Here is an 18557-nt window from a genome sequence, read left to right on the forward strand (position 1 = left end):
ACAAGAAATCTGATATTTTTAGTACTAAAATGGGGCATAAATCTTGAAATAGCAAGATGGAGTTTATGTTTCTTGCTATACAGGGTCAGCTTATGATGGTGAACAGATATTCCAAGTTTCAAAGCAATAGCTTTGATAGTTTAGGATAAAAGCTGACACTAAACATAAAACTTAACCAAGAAAACTGATTTTCTAAGTCCAAAAGGGGCAATAAATCTTGCAAAAAGCAAGATGGAGTTATGTTTCTTGATGTACAGGGTCAGCTTATGATGGTGAACAAGTATTCAAGTTTCAAAGCAATAGCTTTGATAGTTTAGGAGAAAAGTTGACCTAAACATAAAACTTAACCAAGAAATCTGATATTTTCTAAGTACAAAAGGGGCCATAAATCTTGCAAAAAGCAAGATGGAGTTATGTTTCTTGCTATACAGGGTCAGCTTATGATGGTGAACAAGTATTCCAAGTTTCAAAGCAATAGCTTTGATAGTTTAGGAGAAAAGCTGACCTAAACATAAAACTTAACCAGGCAACGCCGACGCCGACGCCGACGCCGACAACCGCTCAAGTGATGACAATAACTCATCATTTTTTTTCAAAAAATCAGATGAGCTAAAAAAACGAAGAAAAAAAAATACAACCTGAAGAGGGAAGATGTTTATTAACTTCTGAGAATCACAATACACCATTAAGGAGGTAGGTTACCTTTATATTTGTATGTGCGCATGTCCAACCGGAAGCTAACGTGACGATTTACGACGACGTTTACGACAAACTAAATGTGTTTGTATATTCATTCTTCTGAAAACAAATCATAGACCTGTCTTCGATCTGACGCTTTATGGTTTAATAATGCAGAAATAATGAATAAATTGCCGCAGAAACGCTTCAAAACAATGTTGCCTTTAAATGACGTCATTGACGTCATGACGTTACGTGTCAGTTACCGCGCAAAATTAATAGCTTTTATCTTGAAAGAAGGTAATTCTGTGCATTTTCTTTATTCAAACTATTTTCAAGTAACCATTACTTGCTGAAATATTTTTTATGAATCTTTTGCTCTGAATAATAATCAATATTTTGCTTCTTTTATCTAGTTATATTGAAATGTTATGCGGAATGTAAGAAAATGGATGATGGTAACCAATGTTATTTGGAATATAGTTGGGCGAGAGGTTACTTGTTACGGCCATTTTCAAATAAAAAATCTAGCAGTTTGATCTGTAATACCTATTTTACAGGTTCCGTTGATAATTTGTAACTTATATACTAAAACTAAGATCTAAAATTGTTCAAATTTCAGTAGAAAATTGTGGCTTCTTGAATTGAATTGATGTTACCATGGAAACGAAGCCCGTGACCTATGTATCTAAATGTAAAATTCAAAAGCGTTGACACTAGTCTATTTAAGAAACACAGCTTCGGCTTTTTATTTTCATTTCAACAATATCCATGAGAATAAAAGTAGCATGCTGAACGATTTTTCCATGAAAAATGCCAGACGAGGGGTACTGCTGTAAGTATTTTAAGCTTAGAAATTTGCTTGAATAAATGCAGATAACACGAAAATATAACTTACGTTAGAAATAATATGTTTTAAAGCTACATCAACTAGAAAGATAACCTTATTCAATATTATTTTATAAGAAATTACGACAAAAAGCAAGATATAAGCCATTTTAAACATCTCTGTTGCCATGGTTACTTTAAACTTTAAGAAAAGTAGGGTACCATGTATAGTGCTTTGTATTTTGCTAATAATATTACCCAAATATTCCATGTTAGTCATTAATAGAATGGCACTGAAGCCATCGGAAATCCCTATTTTTATACATAGTTGTTTAAAAATGAGAGAAAATGTGTTACCATGGAAACACGAGCCCCGCGACATATACATTTTAAGCTTATATTAGAAAGCTAACGTGCTTACTAGTAAAATTATAGATTATGCTGACTTCTACGGATATCAGTGAAACTAAATACACTGAAAAGTGTTAAATATCCGTATTTTCCTTCTTCTTTCAATATGAAATACCTTTGGAGGGTCATGTTCTTCAAACCTGGATAAAAAATGAACTTGAAGGGACAGAGACAAACGAAACTGAGATTTTAGCAGTTAAAACTTCATATTACACGAAATACAAAAAGATGCTGTGGTTCAACTAATTTGAATTTACCCTTGTAACAAGGTAACCTACCTCCTTAAGTTAACAAACCAAAGCATGACAAGCAACAAGTCCATTGTTTTGAAAGTAATTTTGTTAATATAACTTCTTTTTGTCTTAAGCATACACTTACTGAATGGCTTACAGGTCAATAATTAAAGCTGTTACCAAACATTCGTAAGTGCTTCAATACATGACATTTAAAATAAATTATGCATAATTTTTTTCTTCTTCTGACTTTAGCCCAGCAAAATATAGTGTTGAATATACACTGGTCATATAGCACGAACTGCAAACAGGTGACTAATATATAGAGTAAAATACAGAAATTATGGAGGTACATAACCCCATAGCTAAATAATATTTTGCACATAAGGAAATGACCTGGGAACAAAAAGATTGTTACAGAAACAAACATAATGTAAATGACTTTTCAGTTAAATGAAAATCTGGAAAAATGCATTTCTTGTTCTTCCTCGTTTTTCATCTATGCACTCAACACCAGAAGACATTACACTCATCTTGATACTGTGATACATGGGCTGTTGGTTGGGGGACAGACAACTTTCCTTTCTTACATCAACGTAGTCTAGTTTTCTAAATGAAGCTATTTCAAAAAATTAATAATAACTTTATTTAAAGAAGGTAACACATAAAGATATATAACTGTTGGTGAATAACCTTGTCTTTAATGTCAGAGTCTGTCTAAGCTAAACTGCTTTAAAGCCATTGATAGAAACCATTTGGTTTAACAACCCATAGAAGCAAAGCTATCAAATTCATGCTTGTTATAAGAATGGCATAAATACTCATTTTTATATATAAAGCATTATTGTCTTTGTGTATCATCAAAATAAGCAAAGCCAGTTCTGGGGTTCAAAAAGGTGCAGACAATATTGATGAAATCTATAGAATCAAAAACAATTTTAAACTTTTTTATATTTTGGCTGGGAGAATTTTAGGTGGTGGGGGAAGGGAAGGCTTTCTGTATGTGGAATCAAATACAGTTACATGTACATAGCGTCTGAAGATCCAGAAATAAAACGTTTGAACAGTTAAAGATGACCTATACTGTTAGCATAAATCATCAGCCCCATTTTATTTCTAGTCTCATAATTATAAAAGTAGCAGTTACAACATGACTTGATGAAACATATCCATTTTTGTAGAATTTCAGGAACTGTTCCAAAACTTCATTCCACTATGCAAATAACCAGATCATAAATACATGTATGAACAATATCTAAAGCATAGACAGATACTATTAGGGTGAAATAAGTAACATTTTAAAACTACTACTTCTCTTCTTCATTGCTTCGTATTTTTATTTTAAGGCTAAGTGTAATCGGACGTGGGGGGGGGGCACTATAGAGGAGCAGTGAATAAACTCACTAACTTCACAAATAAATACTATGATATTGTTCACAAAAGCTGAAGGAAGTTTTATAAAATACTAAGTCCACAACTGATGCAGGAAGTCACTTTAAAAAAACACACAGTATGTCCAGAATTGATGCAAAAAGTCCCTTTAAAATCTCTTTCTAGTTTCAGGGTAAAGACTGTAGCAGATCTGTGACAAACTTGTCTGGGTCTGGTATGTCTTCAAGAAGTCCTGTAAATGAGAAAAAAAAATATTTTTTATATATTACATTTGTATATACTAAAAGTGAACATCAAACTAAGAAATGGACAAATAAAACGTATTAATATGGTACAATTGGTACAATTTCAAATTATGCTTGCATGCCAGGTTATGTTTTTGTCAGCTTAGCATATGTCTTATAAATTATATAGTTCTGCAACTGATTTGTTTCCACAACTATATGTCCAGATTAAATATCTTATGTCTGAAACAAGAAAAAAAACCCACAAACATATGACAGTAAAAACTGTACATAAAATGACAAATCTCTCAATTCCAGCAACTTTCATTCATGGCATTATTCATACCCGACACCATTCTTTTATGACACTATTCATTCATGACACCAACCATTCATGGCACCATTTATTTATAACACAATTCACATGGTACCATTCACTTGTGACACATTCTTGAATTCAAGAAGATATTTTTCCAATGCTCCTCTGAACTCCCTATTGTTACATATAGAGTGACAGCATGTACATACCCATAACATCTGCAAACTCTGCAGTAGACTCGCATGGCAACATTTCATCCTGGTAGGCCGCAAGAAGTTTATCACATGACTCCAACACAGCCCTGTCATTGTTACGAATGTAATCAGCCAGGCTCCTTGTCCAGTCATCATCTTTAACAGTCACCTTCTGAAATCAGGTAAAAACAGAAACATGTCTAAGTTCTTGATGTAATGGAGTCTTTACCAATTTTTAGAGGACTGAATACACATTACAATAACGCTAGTCAGCCAAACTCTGTGGCAGACTTTCATGTCAAATTAAAACTTTGCAACATTACAAGTAAAACGAATATTAAGAAATTAATTTAGACACAGTGTTTTTTTTTTTCACCACAAATTTTTGTCTTAAGTGAAACTTGGATATAAAATCCAAAATCAATATGGTCCAGTTTCCTTGTAATGAACTAATTTTGATCAACACAAATTGTTCATGGTTTCTTTCAAGATTCATTAACTTATACCCTGTTCATTGACTTATACTCTGTTCATCAACATACTCTTACCCACAGCAAAAAAAACAAAATTAATCAAACAACTAGAATTTAAAGTAACAGTTTGATAAAAACATCATATGTATCAATAATCTATGAAAGTAACCAGATTTAAAACTCTCCCAAGTAGTCTGATATCTTGTTAAAATCAACAGATAAACAAATGAAATCTTATCTCAGAAGATGCTTTTTCACACTTAACTCGATAAATATTCAGTAAAATGAACTTAAATTGAACAGGCTGATTCCAGATTTTAAAAGAATTGATCTGCTACCATTCTACTGAAATTAACTGTTTAACCAAACTTACCTTATAGATGTACTGGTACAACCCATCAATCAGACCAAAGAAGACGAGGTATGGCTTGTAGACAGTATAGTCTTTTACTGTTTTGTCAGTAACCCTGAAAACACATTTAATTTGTAAGCAACATGTGCTTAAAATGATTTATTTCACATTTCTTTTTACAAAAGGTATCACTGTTTCTAAAACTTCATCATCAGTTTTTCACCATGTACCAATCATTTACCTGTCCGCTATAGACCAGATAAACATAATGTAACAGTTGTTAGAAAAGCTAACAATGCCCCTGACTTCATAATGGAACTAACATGCTTTCCTATTAAATCAGCAACTTTATAACACTATGAAAGTAACATAAGGTACAATATGGTAATCTATAGATATTCATCAACTTACGTTTTGCTTCCAATGGTAATGGTATTTCGTACATGAGCTACGACAACCAGACGTTCCAGGAACTTTGTACGCACAGATTTCCACTTGTCTGGTGAGTATAGATGTGTAGCCACAACACACCAGTACATTGGGCTTTCAGTCTATAAAGAAACACACACATTTTCAACAAACATGATATATATTGTCTATATTTCAACACATACAATGCACAAACTATGCATACAATGCTAATATGTACATGTATAACACACATCTAACATGTGATGTTCACCTGTGTAAAACATGCAACTTATATATAAACAATGGCATTAACCTACCATCACATTTAACATTTGACATTTAAACAGAAACTGTGCATTAAAAATTTAACTTTTCAATTTATACCGCTAGTTGAGAATTTCTCAACATTCTCTTTGAAGCATAATGTTTATACATGTACCTCTGACAAGAAAACAGCAAAACAAGGGCTTCTGCCGACTGTCCCCAGGACAGAGGCAATTGCTATGTAATTAATTTTGTATGCTGTGGCACTGACTTAAAATAAAACTGGTGTCATCTACTGACTACAGACATCCAATAAAATTTTAATTGAAACCATTTTCAGTCTTGAGGTCAATGTGACCTTGACATTTGACCACAAGCAATTATCCTATGAAGTTTGACAACTGTAGGCCAAAGGGTTCTTTTGTAATCAAGTGGATACAGTTCAACATGACCATTGGCCCTCAAAGCAATGGTGGTTATCTACAAATCAAAATCAATCATTCTAATACAGATGAAGTCTGAAGGCAATAGGCCAAAGTTTCTCTAGCTATTTTAGTCTCTAGATCATCTTTTACCTACTGACCTCTAAAAAGACAGGGATCATATACTGACCATAAACAATCATTTTATTAAGTTTGAACACAGTAGTCCAAAGCATTCTTTAAGTTACAGATAGGAAACCAAACGGTCCACCAATACCCTGGCATGAGCAAAACAATATACCCACTCTTCTTCAAAGGGTGGTATAATAAGGAATGCCTTTCTGAGTCTATTAAAAGTCTACAATTAGTAATCACATAGACTGATTAGTGTAGTGAGTAAAATGACAAGGTACTGTTTTGAAAATGGATACTACAAATTTCAGTCAGCTAATCTAATTACAAAATCAGTCAAACAATACTCACTTCGAAACAGTTCTCTATCCATCTGTCTCTGGCTGATTCAAGGAAATTGTTCAAGTTTTTGTCTTCCCTACTACCAGATCTGGTTCTACAAGTAGCAATGGTGCGAAGTGATTTAGCATATTGGTACGAGTCAATTTCAATTTTTGCAATTTTTGTTGCTCATCAGTGATATATTTTAAAAGGTATAAAAATTATACAAACTCAACTGCCAATGAATTGAGCATAACACTTTAAGGTCCAGGACATATATTTTACCTTCAAACTATCAACATATCAGTAATCTTTATTGGAAAAGTAAATCTTAATTGCAAAAGTATTTCCTTCAAATATAGTAAAGAAACAATTTTACAACTGAAACTACTATACACAAGTTAGTTTATACATATAATTACATGAATAGAGATAGAAGATAAAAGTATAAGATGTAATGTCCAGTTATGGGGAACATTCACTTCTTACCAAAGGTTGGTGGACAAGTGCCTTCCCTGCAATCTATACAAAACTGAGACACCTACAATGAAAAAGTGACTTACGTGTTGATCACATAGAGTGACATATGCATGATGTAGGGCAGAAGATGCATGTTGCTCTGTCGACCGCCACCACCACTGTCGTCACTGAAAGATTTCTCCTCCGCAAACTTCAGTAGTAATAACTTCAGGTCGTGTATGTTGAACGGATAACTAGGATCTCTTACACCAGTACACTCTTGTAGATACGTGTTGTGTCTGCAAGTTAAAAATAATCCTAATAATTATGTACATCTATGACAGGTGTTGTTTTATTACGGGTATGTTGTCAGCTGATAAACAATGGAATAGAAACTTTATATTCTGATACGAAACCAGTAAGGCTTTACAACAGCTCTTCAGTGAAATATCATTAAAGGGTACTGTCACAAAAGGTCAAAGGTAACTAAGATCACCGTATGTTCATTTTGATTTCGTAGGCTATACTGTGAATTCTTACTATGTTATGAGTATTTGTGTGTGTTTGTTCCGATTTAGTGTATTTTTCAACAATTTTACAGTTGTGTATCAAATCTATTCAGTATTAACTGAGATAGAGAAAAAGTGCATTTGTACAACTTTAACCTGTAACTCTAAGTAAAAAAAGGTGCATAACTCATAACATATCAGACACCTGACATGATACCCTACTACTTTGTAATGAGGACAGAATTAAAGACATGAACTGTTTTAAAAAAATATTAAATTATACCTGGCAAGACATGTAGCGAAAGCGGACTCCTGAACTTGAGGCCCCCACAGGGGTAACAGACCATTACACTTAGTGTTGGCATTCTGTAAAGCTGCACTCTCCCATTCTTCTCGACCACGAGCATGTCTAAATGAAACCAAACACCACCAATTTAAAACGTGTTAACCTACAAATTCCTTCTATACTTAAGGAAATCAAAATTATAAGAATCTTTTCTACTTTGAAGAGGATTTTAATAATGGTAAAATAAGATATACAGAAAGAAAAGTAGGAAAATTATATTGAGATTGTAAGAATTTTTCTCCCATACCTAACAGCTGCAGTATGACAGTCTACATGTATTACATTAAAGTGAGACACAGTCGTATATCCAATTGTTTTACGTTGTTTGTTCTCAAAGTCATCCAGGTTACTTCTCTTGGTGAATGTATAAATGGCCAGAACCTAAAAAAATAGCACATTATTTTATTAAAGGCAGTGAATTAGCTTTCTGAAGGCATTCAGAATTTAATGAATTTAATCAGATATTGAAGAGGAACTGACAATATTTTTTCTTGTCACATTTAAACAGCAAGGTTTTGTTTCATTGACAATACTCTTAAATTTTAGATTCAGACAGCAGGGGATTTACTTGCAAAAAGTTCACTTTTTCTTCCTTGTCTAACTTTTCTATGGATCAAGACATTGTTATTTTCTGTATGTATGTACAGAACTATGGGTCAATATGCTCTAATATGTATGTTTCAAATGGCAACAGAACACCAAAGGATGATATTTCTTAGTTTAATACAAGTCTATCACCATTTTTCAATAGTATTTTAGCTCAGAAGTAGCTGTTAAATTTCTCTAAAAGACTGCAAGTCTTCAGTACAATCATCAAAGAGAAAACTGTATAAGATCAGCAGATAAACTTGTTACATGTTTTATGTTCTACGAACTAAGCTAGCTGGGCAGGAACTGCACAAGAAGTATAATTATAGCAGAACAATGACAGTACCTTTTGAGGTTGGTATCTATACCCTTCTCTACATATACAACATGTGAGTCCTGTCTCCTCCTTTATGTCCTCTATCTGCTTCAACACTGATGCTTTCACTGTCACCTGACCCTTAGCATTTGTCTAAAATAAATCAAGCTAAACATTGGGTGCATGATTTCATGTTTATTTTTCTTTCATTCCTCTTCAATACTTTATTACTTTACCACAATCACCATATTTGATTCAATAACCTTTATACCTTGACAAAGTGTATGTGCATTATATATATATTTATATATATTTTTTTTTTTTTTTTTTTTTTTTTTTGTGACTGTGACTAAAAAATTTAAGAATATATGTTTCTAGCATGCAATCTATGAAATACAATGAAAGCTATGGCAGAAACAACCAGTGAACAGAGAACATCAGTTTCTAAAGACCATGTCTTATTTCCAATTTAAACCCTGTAGTGTTTTAACATGTAAATAAAGACCACCCATTCCCCAGTCTATATACACAGGTAGCACATTATCTCCAAAATATGTGTACTTACCGTCATACCAAGGGCACCAAGATGTTTCTTCCTGACTGCCATAGCCAGTCTCTTCTTCTCGGTCTTGGTTTGTTGGCGCACCTCCTCTATCTAAAACAACAACATTACGTATGATATATATCTATATAAATACAGTTTAGATCATTCAAGCGAATTTAAAATATCACTAACAGTTTTAGTTTAAACTTTGGAATTTTAACAAGAGTGCAAGAATGTCACAATATACGCCCGTCACAGCAAATTTCTTTACTCTAGCACCTGTATTTGCAAATGGAATTTTAATTTTGTGGTTGTTTAGTAATAACTAAGTGTTTTGTTTTTCTAGTCACAAAAAACTCCTTAACAGTGAGTATAACTTATTAATACACCTAAAGTGAAAGTATATCATTTATGTTGTTCCAAAAGTCGTCTTGGTTATTCTCTGGTCAATTATAAATTGACCAATATAAGTTATTTTAGTAAATAAGGAGTTAATGCTTTGAAAGAATCAAATTTAAATGAATAAAAAATAAAAAAATGACAAATACACAAAAAGCAAATTGTTATAAATATCACACTTTTAATTCTTCAGGTAGAGTGGTAAATTACTCTCAAAATTCATTGTAGCTGCTTGTTATTTTCTATGATAAGTGATCTCGTTTTTTCCTCGATGTAATGACAAATTTCAATTGCTATATGTATGTTTAAATGGTAACAACAAAGGAGATATTAATTCTAATAGAAGGTACACCATTTTCATGTTTTCTCATGATGCTGTATAATTTTCAAAGACTGCAAATCCTCATCATGAAAGAAGAAATGTATGATCAAGCAGATAACTTGTTCTGTTTTGTTGCTCGAATAGTACCTTGACAATATAACTAGGGACAATGGTACCTTGGATGGTACATACCTTTCTTAATGTAACGTGAACTTTCTTTTGTTTTTGCTCAAAGTTATATCATTCAACCCTTAGCATGTAAAAAAAATGACTTGGTACAACGTTTTTTTTCGTTCATTTCCTCTAAGTTTACTTGACTTTGACCACAGAGACCTGTTTAGTCGCATGTAAATACCTTATATGACAAATTATGTGCATTATATCAATATAATTTATATTGATATAGAATATGCTATATAAATAATTATTATTCTTGTATTCTTTTTTTAATGTTGTGACTTGACTAAAATTTAAGGATATTCTTCGCATGCAATCTATGATGATGAAAGCATTGGCAACTTATCAAAATCCTCTATGTGAAAGAGAAATAGTTTCTAAGGACCAAGTCTTATTCATTTCTGATTTTGACTGTTGACCTCCAATTAGTCCTATTGACCTAGGGCACATGTTTTTCCAGAATTGTGTACTTACGGTCATACAACGTGCACAAGTTCTCAAATCCTGCATGCATAGCAGATATCTCCGGACTTGGTCTGTGGACGCACCCCCACTAACACACACACAACACGCGATCACAGGCCAAGGAATTTCATAATAGTCACCGTTTATTTAAACTTGGTTTAAAAAAAGAATGGCTAGGAGATGGCAGAATATAAAAGCTTTATACCATAATAACTTACTTTGGCTGTAACAGTGGGGTTCTTTCTAAGAGCTTCCATAAAGTTTTCTGCCAGAGTGCCAATATGTTTGTCCGAGGACACTTGTTCTAACTTGTGAAGTATCGGTATCAAGTGATTGCCTAACTCCAACTGAAAGTAAATGAATAAAAAAAGTTTCTTTAAACAGGTTATCTATGCAGTTTAACATGATAATTAAAAGAGTAGAGGTGTACTGGACTATGTGTTAAAGAAGACGCAGTGGTAACATCGTCTGAATACTAGACCAGCCATTGAAAGTTCCAGTCCTTGCACCTACCCTAAAATGACTAACATTGGAATAAGGGTCTGGTGTATGGATGTTTTACATCTTGCCCCATGAACAACCAGGGAAGCTTACAGAATTGAACCACTTTCTTTTTCTTACATTATCCTCATACTAGAAATTTACAAACAGTCTTCTGGAGAAGTGGCCCATAAAGCTAGCTTCCAAACATACACACAGAGATATAAGCTCACTTCTCATCACAGTAATGAACATTTTAAATCAAGCTGAGACCTGACCTTACATACTCATAACATATCAGTACAGGAATTTTAAAAAATATTAACCATTTTACCAGCTAAATTTCCAAAATGGACTGGTCCATCATTTAATTTGGGCAGTACCATTATCATTTGAAGGGATGTTCACTGAAAACTTACTGACTGAACAGCAACAGTGCAGACCATGATCAGACAGCACGGACATGCAGGCTGATCTTGGTCTGCACTGGTCGCAAAGGCAGAATCACTTGCCGACAGCAGGCTAAAGGTTAAAGAAGTCAGTTTAAAAGTTACATACCTGAGTTGCTTCATGACCATCACAGATTCCTGTCAATAACCTCAAAATGTAACTGAGGGATGGCTTCGTGAGAAAATCTTTCCATATATCAGAGTCAGTCCTGTAAGGTAAGAAAATCAGAAAAATTAGATGACAATTTCTTCAAATAGTTCCCTTTATGGTGTTATACAAAAGTATGTCCATTATAATTCTATCCAAATGCTAGTACATGACTTAAAGCCTCAGGTTATAATTATTCAATACACACTACCAAGTTTGAAATGTACTGGAACATATCAACTTACGCAAGGAGAGTTTTGACCTCTGGAGCATGTGCAAGTATATAATCTAGCGCCATTTTCACCACCCCTTGTTCAACTATCATATTCTTCAGCTGTACCCCATTGTCATTGTTCTGAAATAGATATTTCATTTACATCAAGATTTGACTTTTTACACCAGTTTTAATCAATTTACATCATAGGTTCTACAGTAGGTTGAATATTAAATAGAATATAAATATCTAAACCAGCCTGGTTCATGCACTCTGCATATCATCTCATCACCACCTACCTACATCACATGTTTGAAGTTAACACCTTGAATGGTTAATAAGTTCTGCTCCAGACACTAAATATGACAGATAAATTTGACCTTTGAGCTTAAATTGTGACCTTGACCTTAAACATACAAACAAGTTTCATGTTCTCTGCATATTGTCTTATCACTGCCTACATGAATGCCAAGTTTTAAGTCAATACCTTGAATGGTTGATAAGCTATGCTCCGGACATGAGATATGATAGACAGATTTGACCTTTGAGCTCAATTTGTGACCTTGACCTTTGACTTACCAAGCCAGTTCACGCAATATGCACATTGCCTCATTGCGATCTACCTATATGCTAAGTTTAAAGTAAATACCTTTAATGGTTATGAATTTATGCCCTTGACACAAATTATGACTGAATGACGGATGGACATATGTGCAATCACATGACATGTCTGGTTTTTTTAAAACAGGCATATAAAAATGGCTAGACATTTACTGAATCTGTACATCTATGAACCTCCGAGATGAAGCTTGTAGTGTGTATAGCCTAAATAAGACAGAATGCAGGACTTTAACCTCTGTATTCTCAGGTCTTTCCCTTACTATATTGCCTCACATAACAGAAACAAACATACCTTAATACCGGCAGCTATATTACAGAAACAATCCAAATGAACTTTCTCATCATGGCTGTGTTCCGCATCAAACCTACAGTATGAAAAATACAACAGAAAATATATAAATATCCTATTGAACTATAAAAGCTGCCTTGGCATCCATTATTATACACCACAAAACTGTATTTCTGGAAAAGGTGCAATGGGAGTTGTTTTTGTTGGGTCTAACATCACAATGACACAATTATAGATCATATGGCAACTTCCCAACTTGTGACTGTGGTAGGAGACCCCTGCATTATTTCAGGCACAAGCGGGCATCTAGGTAAAACAAGCAACCTTCTGTAAGTCAGCTGGAAGACGTCCTTACTTGAAAGAGTTCTACACCCCAAGCATGGTTTCTAATCCACAGCAGTAAGTGGAAAGTGATTCCAAGTCAGCAACCTTAAGCACTCGGTTACAGAGGCATTTGTTGATCAGTATTGACAATTTCTCTACACTTTTACATTTAAAGATGAGATGATATCCCAAATTATTATTTAGTAATTGCAAAAATTAATCTATTGGGTCTCATTATCACAGAAATGATTTTTCAAATGCAGCCATGAAATCCTAACCACATTACTGAAGGACTAAAGCTCTTTTTCTTGAATTGTAAAACTTCTAACTGAAGTTTTAGAAAATGATAAGTCAGAGTATTTAATATTTCTTTGTTTGTTTAGTCAAGTGGTGACTTTCCTTGCTTTAAATGGTAGAGGGAAAAACTCATGTGCCCTCCAGCATTATCTCAGGCCTAGACAGGCAGCTGGATAGAATCACCAACATCTACAACCTAGCTGAATGGATATATTACCTAGACATCCCCACTTTCCCTCCCCTTAATTCAAAGTCGACAACCTTATTCGCTTGGATCTGAAGACCCCTTAGAGTAATTGTATGACGAAAGTCTGTAAAATGAAAAATTATGACATACTTGTTGAAGTCCAAATATGGTTTGAAGTGGTTGATAAGTGTTAACATTTTGTCCTCCTCTCCAAATGCAAGGAATGGAATGAGCCTCATCAGTGCTTGGAGTACACTTGTGTTTGATCGTACAAATGGTGAATTGATACGTTCAAGTAACATCATCAGCTGGGTTTTATCCCCACATAGTTTCGAAAACTCCTACAAAGGTCAGTATCAATATGTTGAACTTTATTAAGATATTTATCTATATAAAGCTGAAATCTGTTTCTATATTTCCAATGATAAAAAGATGCATTTACAAAGTTATTTCTTAATCTTACAATGTTTTTACAAAGATATTTCTTATACTTACGGTGTATCTATCAGTAGACTGGGAACTAGCTTCTAACAAAATGGTTTCCATAATCTGTAAAATCTGTTCTGTTATTGTCTGTCCTTTGGTCGCAGTTGAGCCACTTTCTTGCTCTGCCCACAATGCCAGGTTCAGTGCCCCAAGCATCACTGTGATTGCGTTTAACTCCGGTTTGATCAGCTCTTGCCGGTTTGCTTTCACGTTCACAGCGAAAGAGAAAAGTTTTAAAAGGACAAGCATTAGAGGCTTGCCTAACACAAGGTCCTTGATGGATTCCAATCTGTTAAGAAATACAGGAAAGTGATTCTTTGTTAATACTGCATTAGTTTTCAACCAGGATTCAATATGTTACACGGTGGACTGGTCCCCCATGCTCTAGACTGGTCCCCCATGCTCTAGTGTTCAATCTCTTTGTCATTTCTTGCTAAAACTGGTCAATTAAAGAGTAAAGGATAGTTATTTCACCATTTCTTCCTACATCATCAATGACTTGTATCAGGGGATGCCAAAAACAGTGGTTAGTTTATAGAAACCAAATACAATACTACCATCCTAACCTATGTACAATACTGTTTACTGTAAAATCATATAAATTTGCTATGCCATCAGTTCACACTACTTAAAGCTGGAATTGGTGCTCCTGGTAGAATATTAGCACTATATGGCCAACTTATACAGGACTATTTATAACAATTACAGTATTTCCACAAATATATGTTTTCCCATAACCCACAGTCAGCAAAAACTGCAAAAATAAATCCATCACCAAAATATCTTAGTTTGGTCTGTGAAATTAACACGAAGAAGTAACTTCTGTATTTTACCTGTCCAGCATCACCTTAAGACCACCACATGTAGCGAGCACATTGGCCATTCTGTACACTTCCTCTTTGTCTATATCTTCCTGTGTATTTGTATCAAGGGAGTTAACCATGTCCTCTGTAGCATCCCCCAACAGTCCTCTCATACGGTAGATAATCTGCATCGGCTCTCCCTGTTTACCATGAAAATAAGACTGTTCTATTGTTTTGAGCATTAAAATTAATGCTATTTTAAATTGGTAGTCAAAAAGATAAAACATTTTCATATGGGTTTGAGATCAACCTCTGTTAGACATATAAAAGATACTTTCCAAAGAAAGACAGAAGTAACAACTGAAAGGTAAGCATCAAGGGTACAAGAAAGGAGTTCACTGGAGATGAGTAGCAAAATAAAACTAAAATTTTATCGGTAACTACATAGTATACAATGGGTAATCATCAATGTTTTGTTTTGGTTTTAAGTAACACTGAAACAGATCAGATGATAACTTTCCAGCTTTAATGGTGAAAGAAGATTCCAGGTGCTCCCACGGGCACTATACCAGGCACAAGCAGGTACCTAGGCAGAAATATTTGACTTTCTAATGTGACAATTGGAGCTTAAACTCTTTTCCCTTATACTAAATGAGTACTTAGTCACTAGGAAGTTAGAACACATGAAGACAGTCTGGAAACAATGATGGACAATGACAGATCCACATGTATCCTCAATCTGAAGAGGTATGTGTCTAGAAAGAGTTATAAGAGCAACTTCAACGTTTACCTCTCCATGTTCCGGTGCCCATACTTTCTTGTAAACATCTTTCACAGGTAAATCAAGGCTTATGATCTTCTTGTTCACAAGTAACTGAAATGTTTGTTGCATAAGATTTACTGTAAATATTCAGTCAAAAAATCTAAGCATATTTTCCAGTTGTGAAATTCACTGAAATTTTGAAATTATGACCATGTTGATAAAATTTCAGATGTTCAGTCTGTACTTACAATATTGGTTATTTCAATATGGAAATTTCACATGCAGTTTCTCAGAAATATAGTTTTAGCCTGACTTTTGATATTCACACACTAAATGATTATGAAATATGTCTTGATTGGAATTTTATGAAGTGACAGATTTTGCCTACCTCCATACCAGTGTCATCTTCCAGGAGAGCAACCAACTCACAATCTGCAATGGAAAAGGTAATAAGCTACAACTGTGTATAGTATAATAAACTTTAATCTGAGAAACATTCTTTGTGCAAATAACACTTTTTAGTTTTCTAAGAAGTGTTTACTCTAATCAAAAAAGGCTGCTGTCCCTCAAATATCTCTTCTATTAGCTACTCTGTATAGAGAAATCTCAGGAATATTCATTTCATGTCCTTCTTCAATAAATTTACAGTGGGTTTCAATAACATGTCAATTTTAATATTACATATTTTTTAGCCAAATTACCACTCTCGCATATTTCTGATAAATGGGAAACAGTTCACTGAGATCAACTGTCACACATAAACTTTGTATGTGAACTAATAAAAACAGTAACTTTCTTTATATTCATGTACTGAATTCATCAAAACAAAAAATTGCAATTTGGACAAAAGACAAACCTTGACATATTTTGTTTTTCACATCCCTCATGAGAGGTCCAAGCCCTGCTTCACTCGAGCTGTATGGATTTCCCAGCATTCTCCCCTGCAGGAAGTCCTCTTGCTGCGGGTCTTTCTCCAGGATCATAAAGAAATCGCCCACATCATTCTCTTCCTGTAATGAGAAATAACTTCTACACATACCTAAAGACAAGGTAGTTTTCTACACTTCTGCATCAAGATGCACTATTCATATTGTTGCTGTGTGAAGTACTGACAATGGAATTTGGGGTATATTTACAGTGCAGTCCTCACTCTTGTATTATGTATAACTTTGCACTAGTGATGATTATAGGTTATTAGCTTTGTATCGGGAAATATGCACGAGTTCTTCAGCGGAAATACTGCGCGACTTTAGGAGCGCAATATTCCTCCGCTGAAGAACGAGTGCATATTTCCTGATGCAAAGATAATAACCTTTTTATTACATACGCATCTACATGTATAACTATAATGTAAATATCATAAATATATTCAATAACCTGAATAGGATTGACAATACTGAACTAAATAGAAACAAGAGGACCATGATGGTCCTGAATAGCTCACCTATCTCCACATGACCCAGTGTTCAACTGAGTATGACATCGTTATTTCTATTATTTGACACAGTGACCTAGTTTTTGAGCATATGTGACCTAGATATCATCAAGATAAAAAATTCTGACCAATTTTCATGAAGATCCATTGAAAAATATGGCCTCTAGAGAGGTCACAAGGTTTTTCTATTATTTGACCTAATGACCTAGTTTTTGAAGGCACGTGACCCACTTTTAAACTTGACCTAGATATCATCACGGTGCACATTCTGACCAATTTTCATGAAGATCTCGTGAAAAATATGGCCTCTAGAGAGGTCACAAGGTTTTTCTATTTTTCGACCTACTGACCTAGTTTTTGACCGCACATGACCCAGTTACGAACCTGACCTAGATATCATCAAGCTGAACATTCTCACCAATCTTCATGAAGATCCATTGAGAAATATGGCCTCTAGAGAGGTCACTAGGTTTTTTCTATTTTTAGACCTACTGACCTAGTTTTTGACCCCACGTGACCCAGTTTCGAATCTGACTTAGATATCATCAAGATGAACATTCTGACCAATATTCATGAAGATCTCATGAAAAATATGGCCTCTAGAGAGGTCACAAGGTTTTTCTATTTTTATATCTACTGACCTAGTTTTTAACCCCAAGTGACCCAGTTTCAAACTTGACCTAGATATCTTCAAGGTTAACATTCTGACCAATTTTCATGAAGATCCATTGAAAAATATCGCCTCTAGAGAGGTCACAAGGTTTTCCTATTTTTAGACCTACTGACCTAGTTTTTGACCGCACATGACCCAGTTTCGAACTTGACCTAGATATCATCAAGGTGAACATTCTGACCAATTTTCATGAAAATCCATTGAGAAATATGGCCATTAGAGAGGTCACAAGGTTTTTCTATTTTTAGATCTACTGACCTAGTTTTTGACCCCACATGACCCAGTTTCGAACTTGACCTAGATATCATCAAGATGAACATTCTGACCAATAGTCATGCAGATCTCATGAAAAATATGGCCTCTAGAGAGGTCACAAGGTTTTTCTATTTTTAGATCTACTGACCTAGTTTTTAACCCCACGTGACCCAGTTTCGAACTTGACCTAGATATCATCAAGATGAACATTCTGATCAATTTTCATGAAGATGCATTGAGAAATATGGCCTCTAGAGAGGTCACAAGGTTTTTCTATTTTTAGACCTAATGACCTAGTTTTTGACCCTACGTGATCCAGTTTCGAACTTGACCTAGATATCATCAAGGTAAACA

The 18557-nt window shown here is 34.3% G+C and overlaps 1 protein-coding gene across 1 annotated transcript in view; it reads right to left on the reverse strand.

The window, feature by feature from the left end:
* Positions 1–639: 639 nt before the first annotated feature.
* LOC123563663 (E3 ubiquitin-protein ligase UBR4-like) overlaps positions 640–18557 on the reverse strand; it is a 148208-nt gene continuing 130290 nt past the window's right edge. The window contains 20 exon segments of the mRNA XM_053524052.1: positions 640–3774; positions 4295–4451; positions 5126–5219; positions 5516–5655; positions 6685–6769; positions 7218–7412; positions 7906–8031; positions 8216–8349; positions 8903–9025; positions 9438–9527; positions 10998–11126; positions 11818–11917; positions 12102–12211; positions 12984–13056; positions 13939–14129; positions 14284–14563; positions 15108–15277; positions 15868–15951; positions 16229–16272; positions 16697–16850. Coding sequence (XP_053380027.1) covers positions 3710–3774; positions 4295–4451; positions 5126–5219; positions 5516–5655; positions 6685–6769; positions 7218–7412; positions 7906–8031; positions 8216–8349; positions 8903–9025; positions 9438–9527; positions 10998–11126; positions 11818–11917; positions 12102–12211; positions 12984–13056; positions 13939–14129; positions 14284–14563; positions 15108–15277; positions 15868–15951; positions 16229–16272; positions 16697–16850 — 2544 coding nt within the window. The 3' untranslated portion in view covers positions 640–3709.

The sequence above is a fragment of the Mercenaria mercenaria genome, chromosome 15 (assembly GCF_021730395.1).
Source record: "Mercenaria mercenaria strain notata chromosome 15, MADL_Memer_1, whole genome shotgun sequence".
Taxonomy (NCBI): Eukaryota; Metazoa; Mollusca; class Bivalvia; order Venerida; family Veneridae; genus Mercenaria; species Mercenaria mercenaria.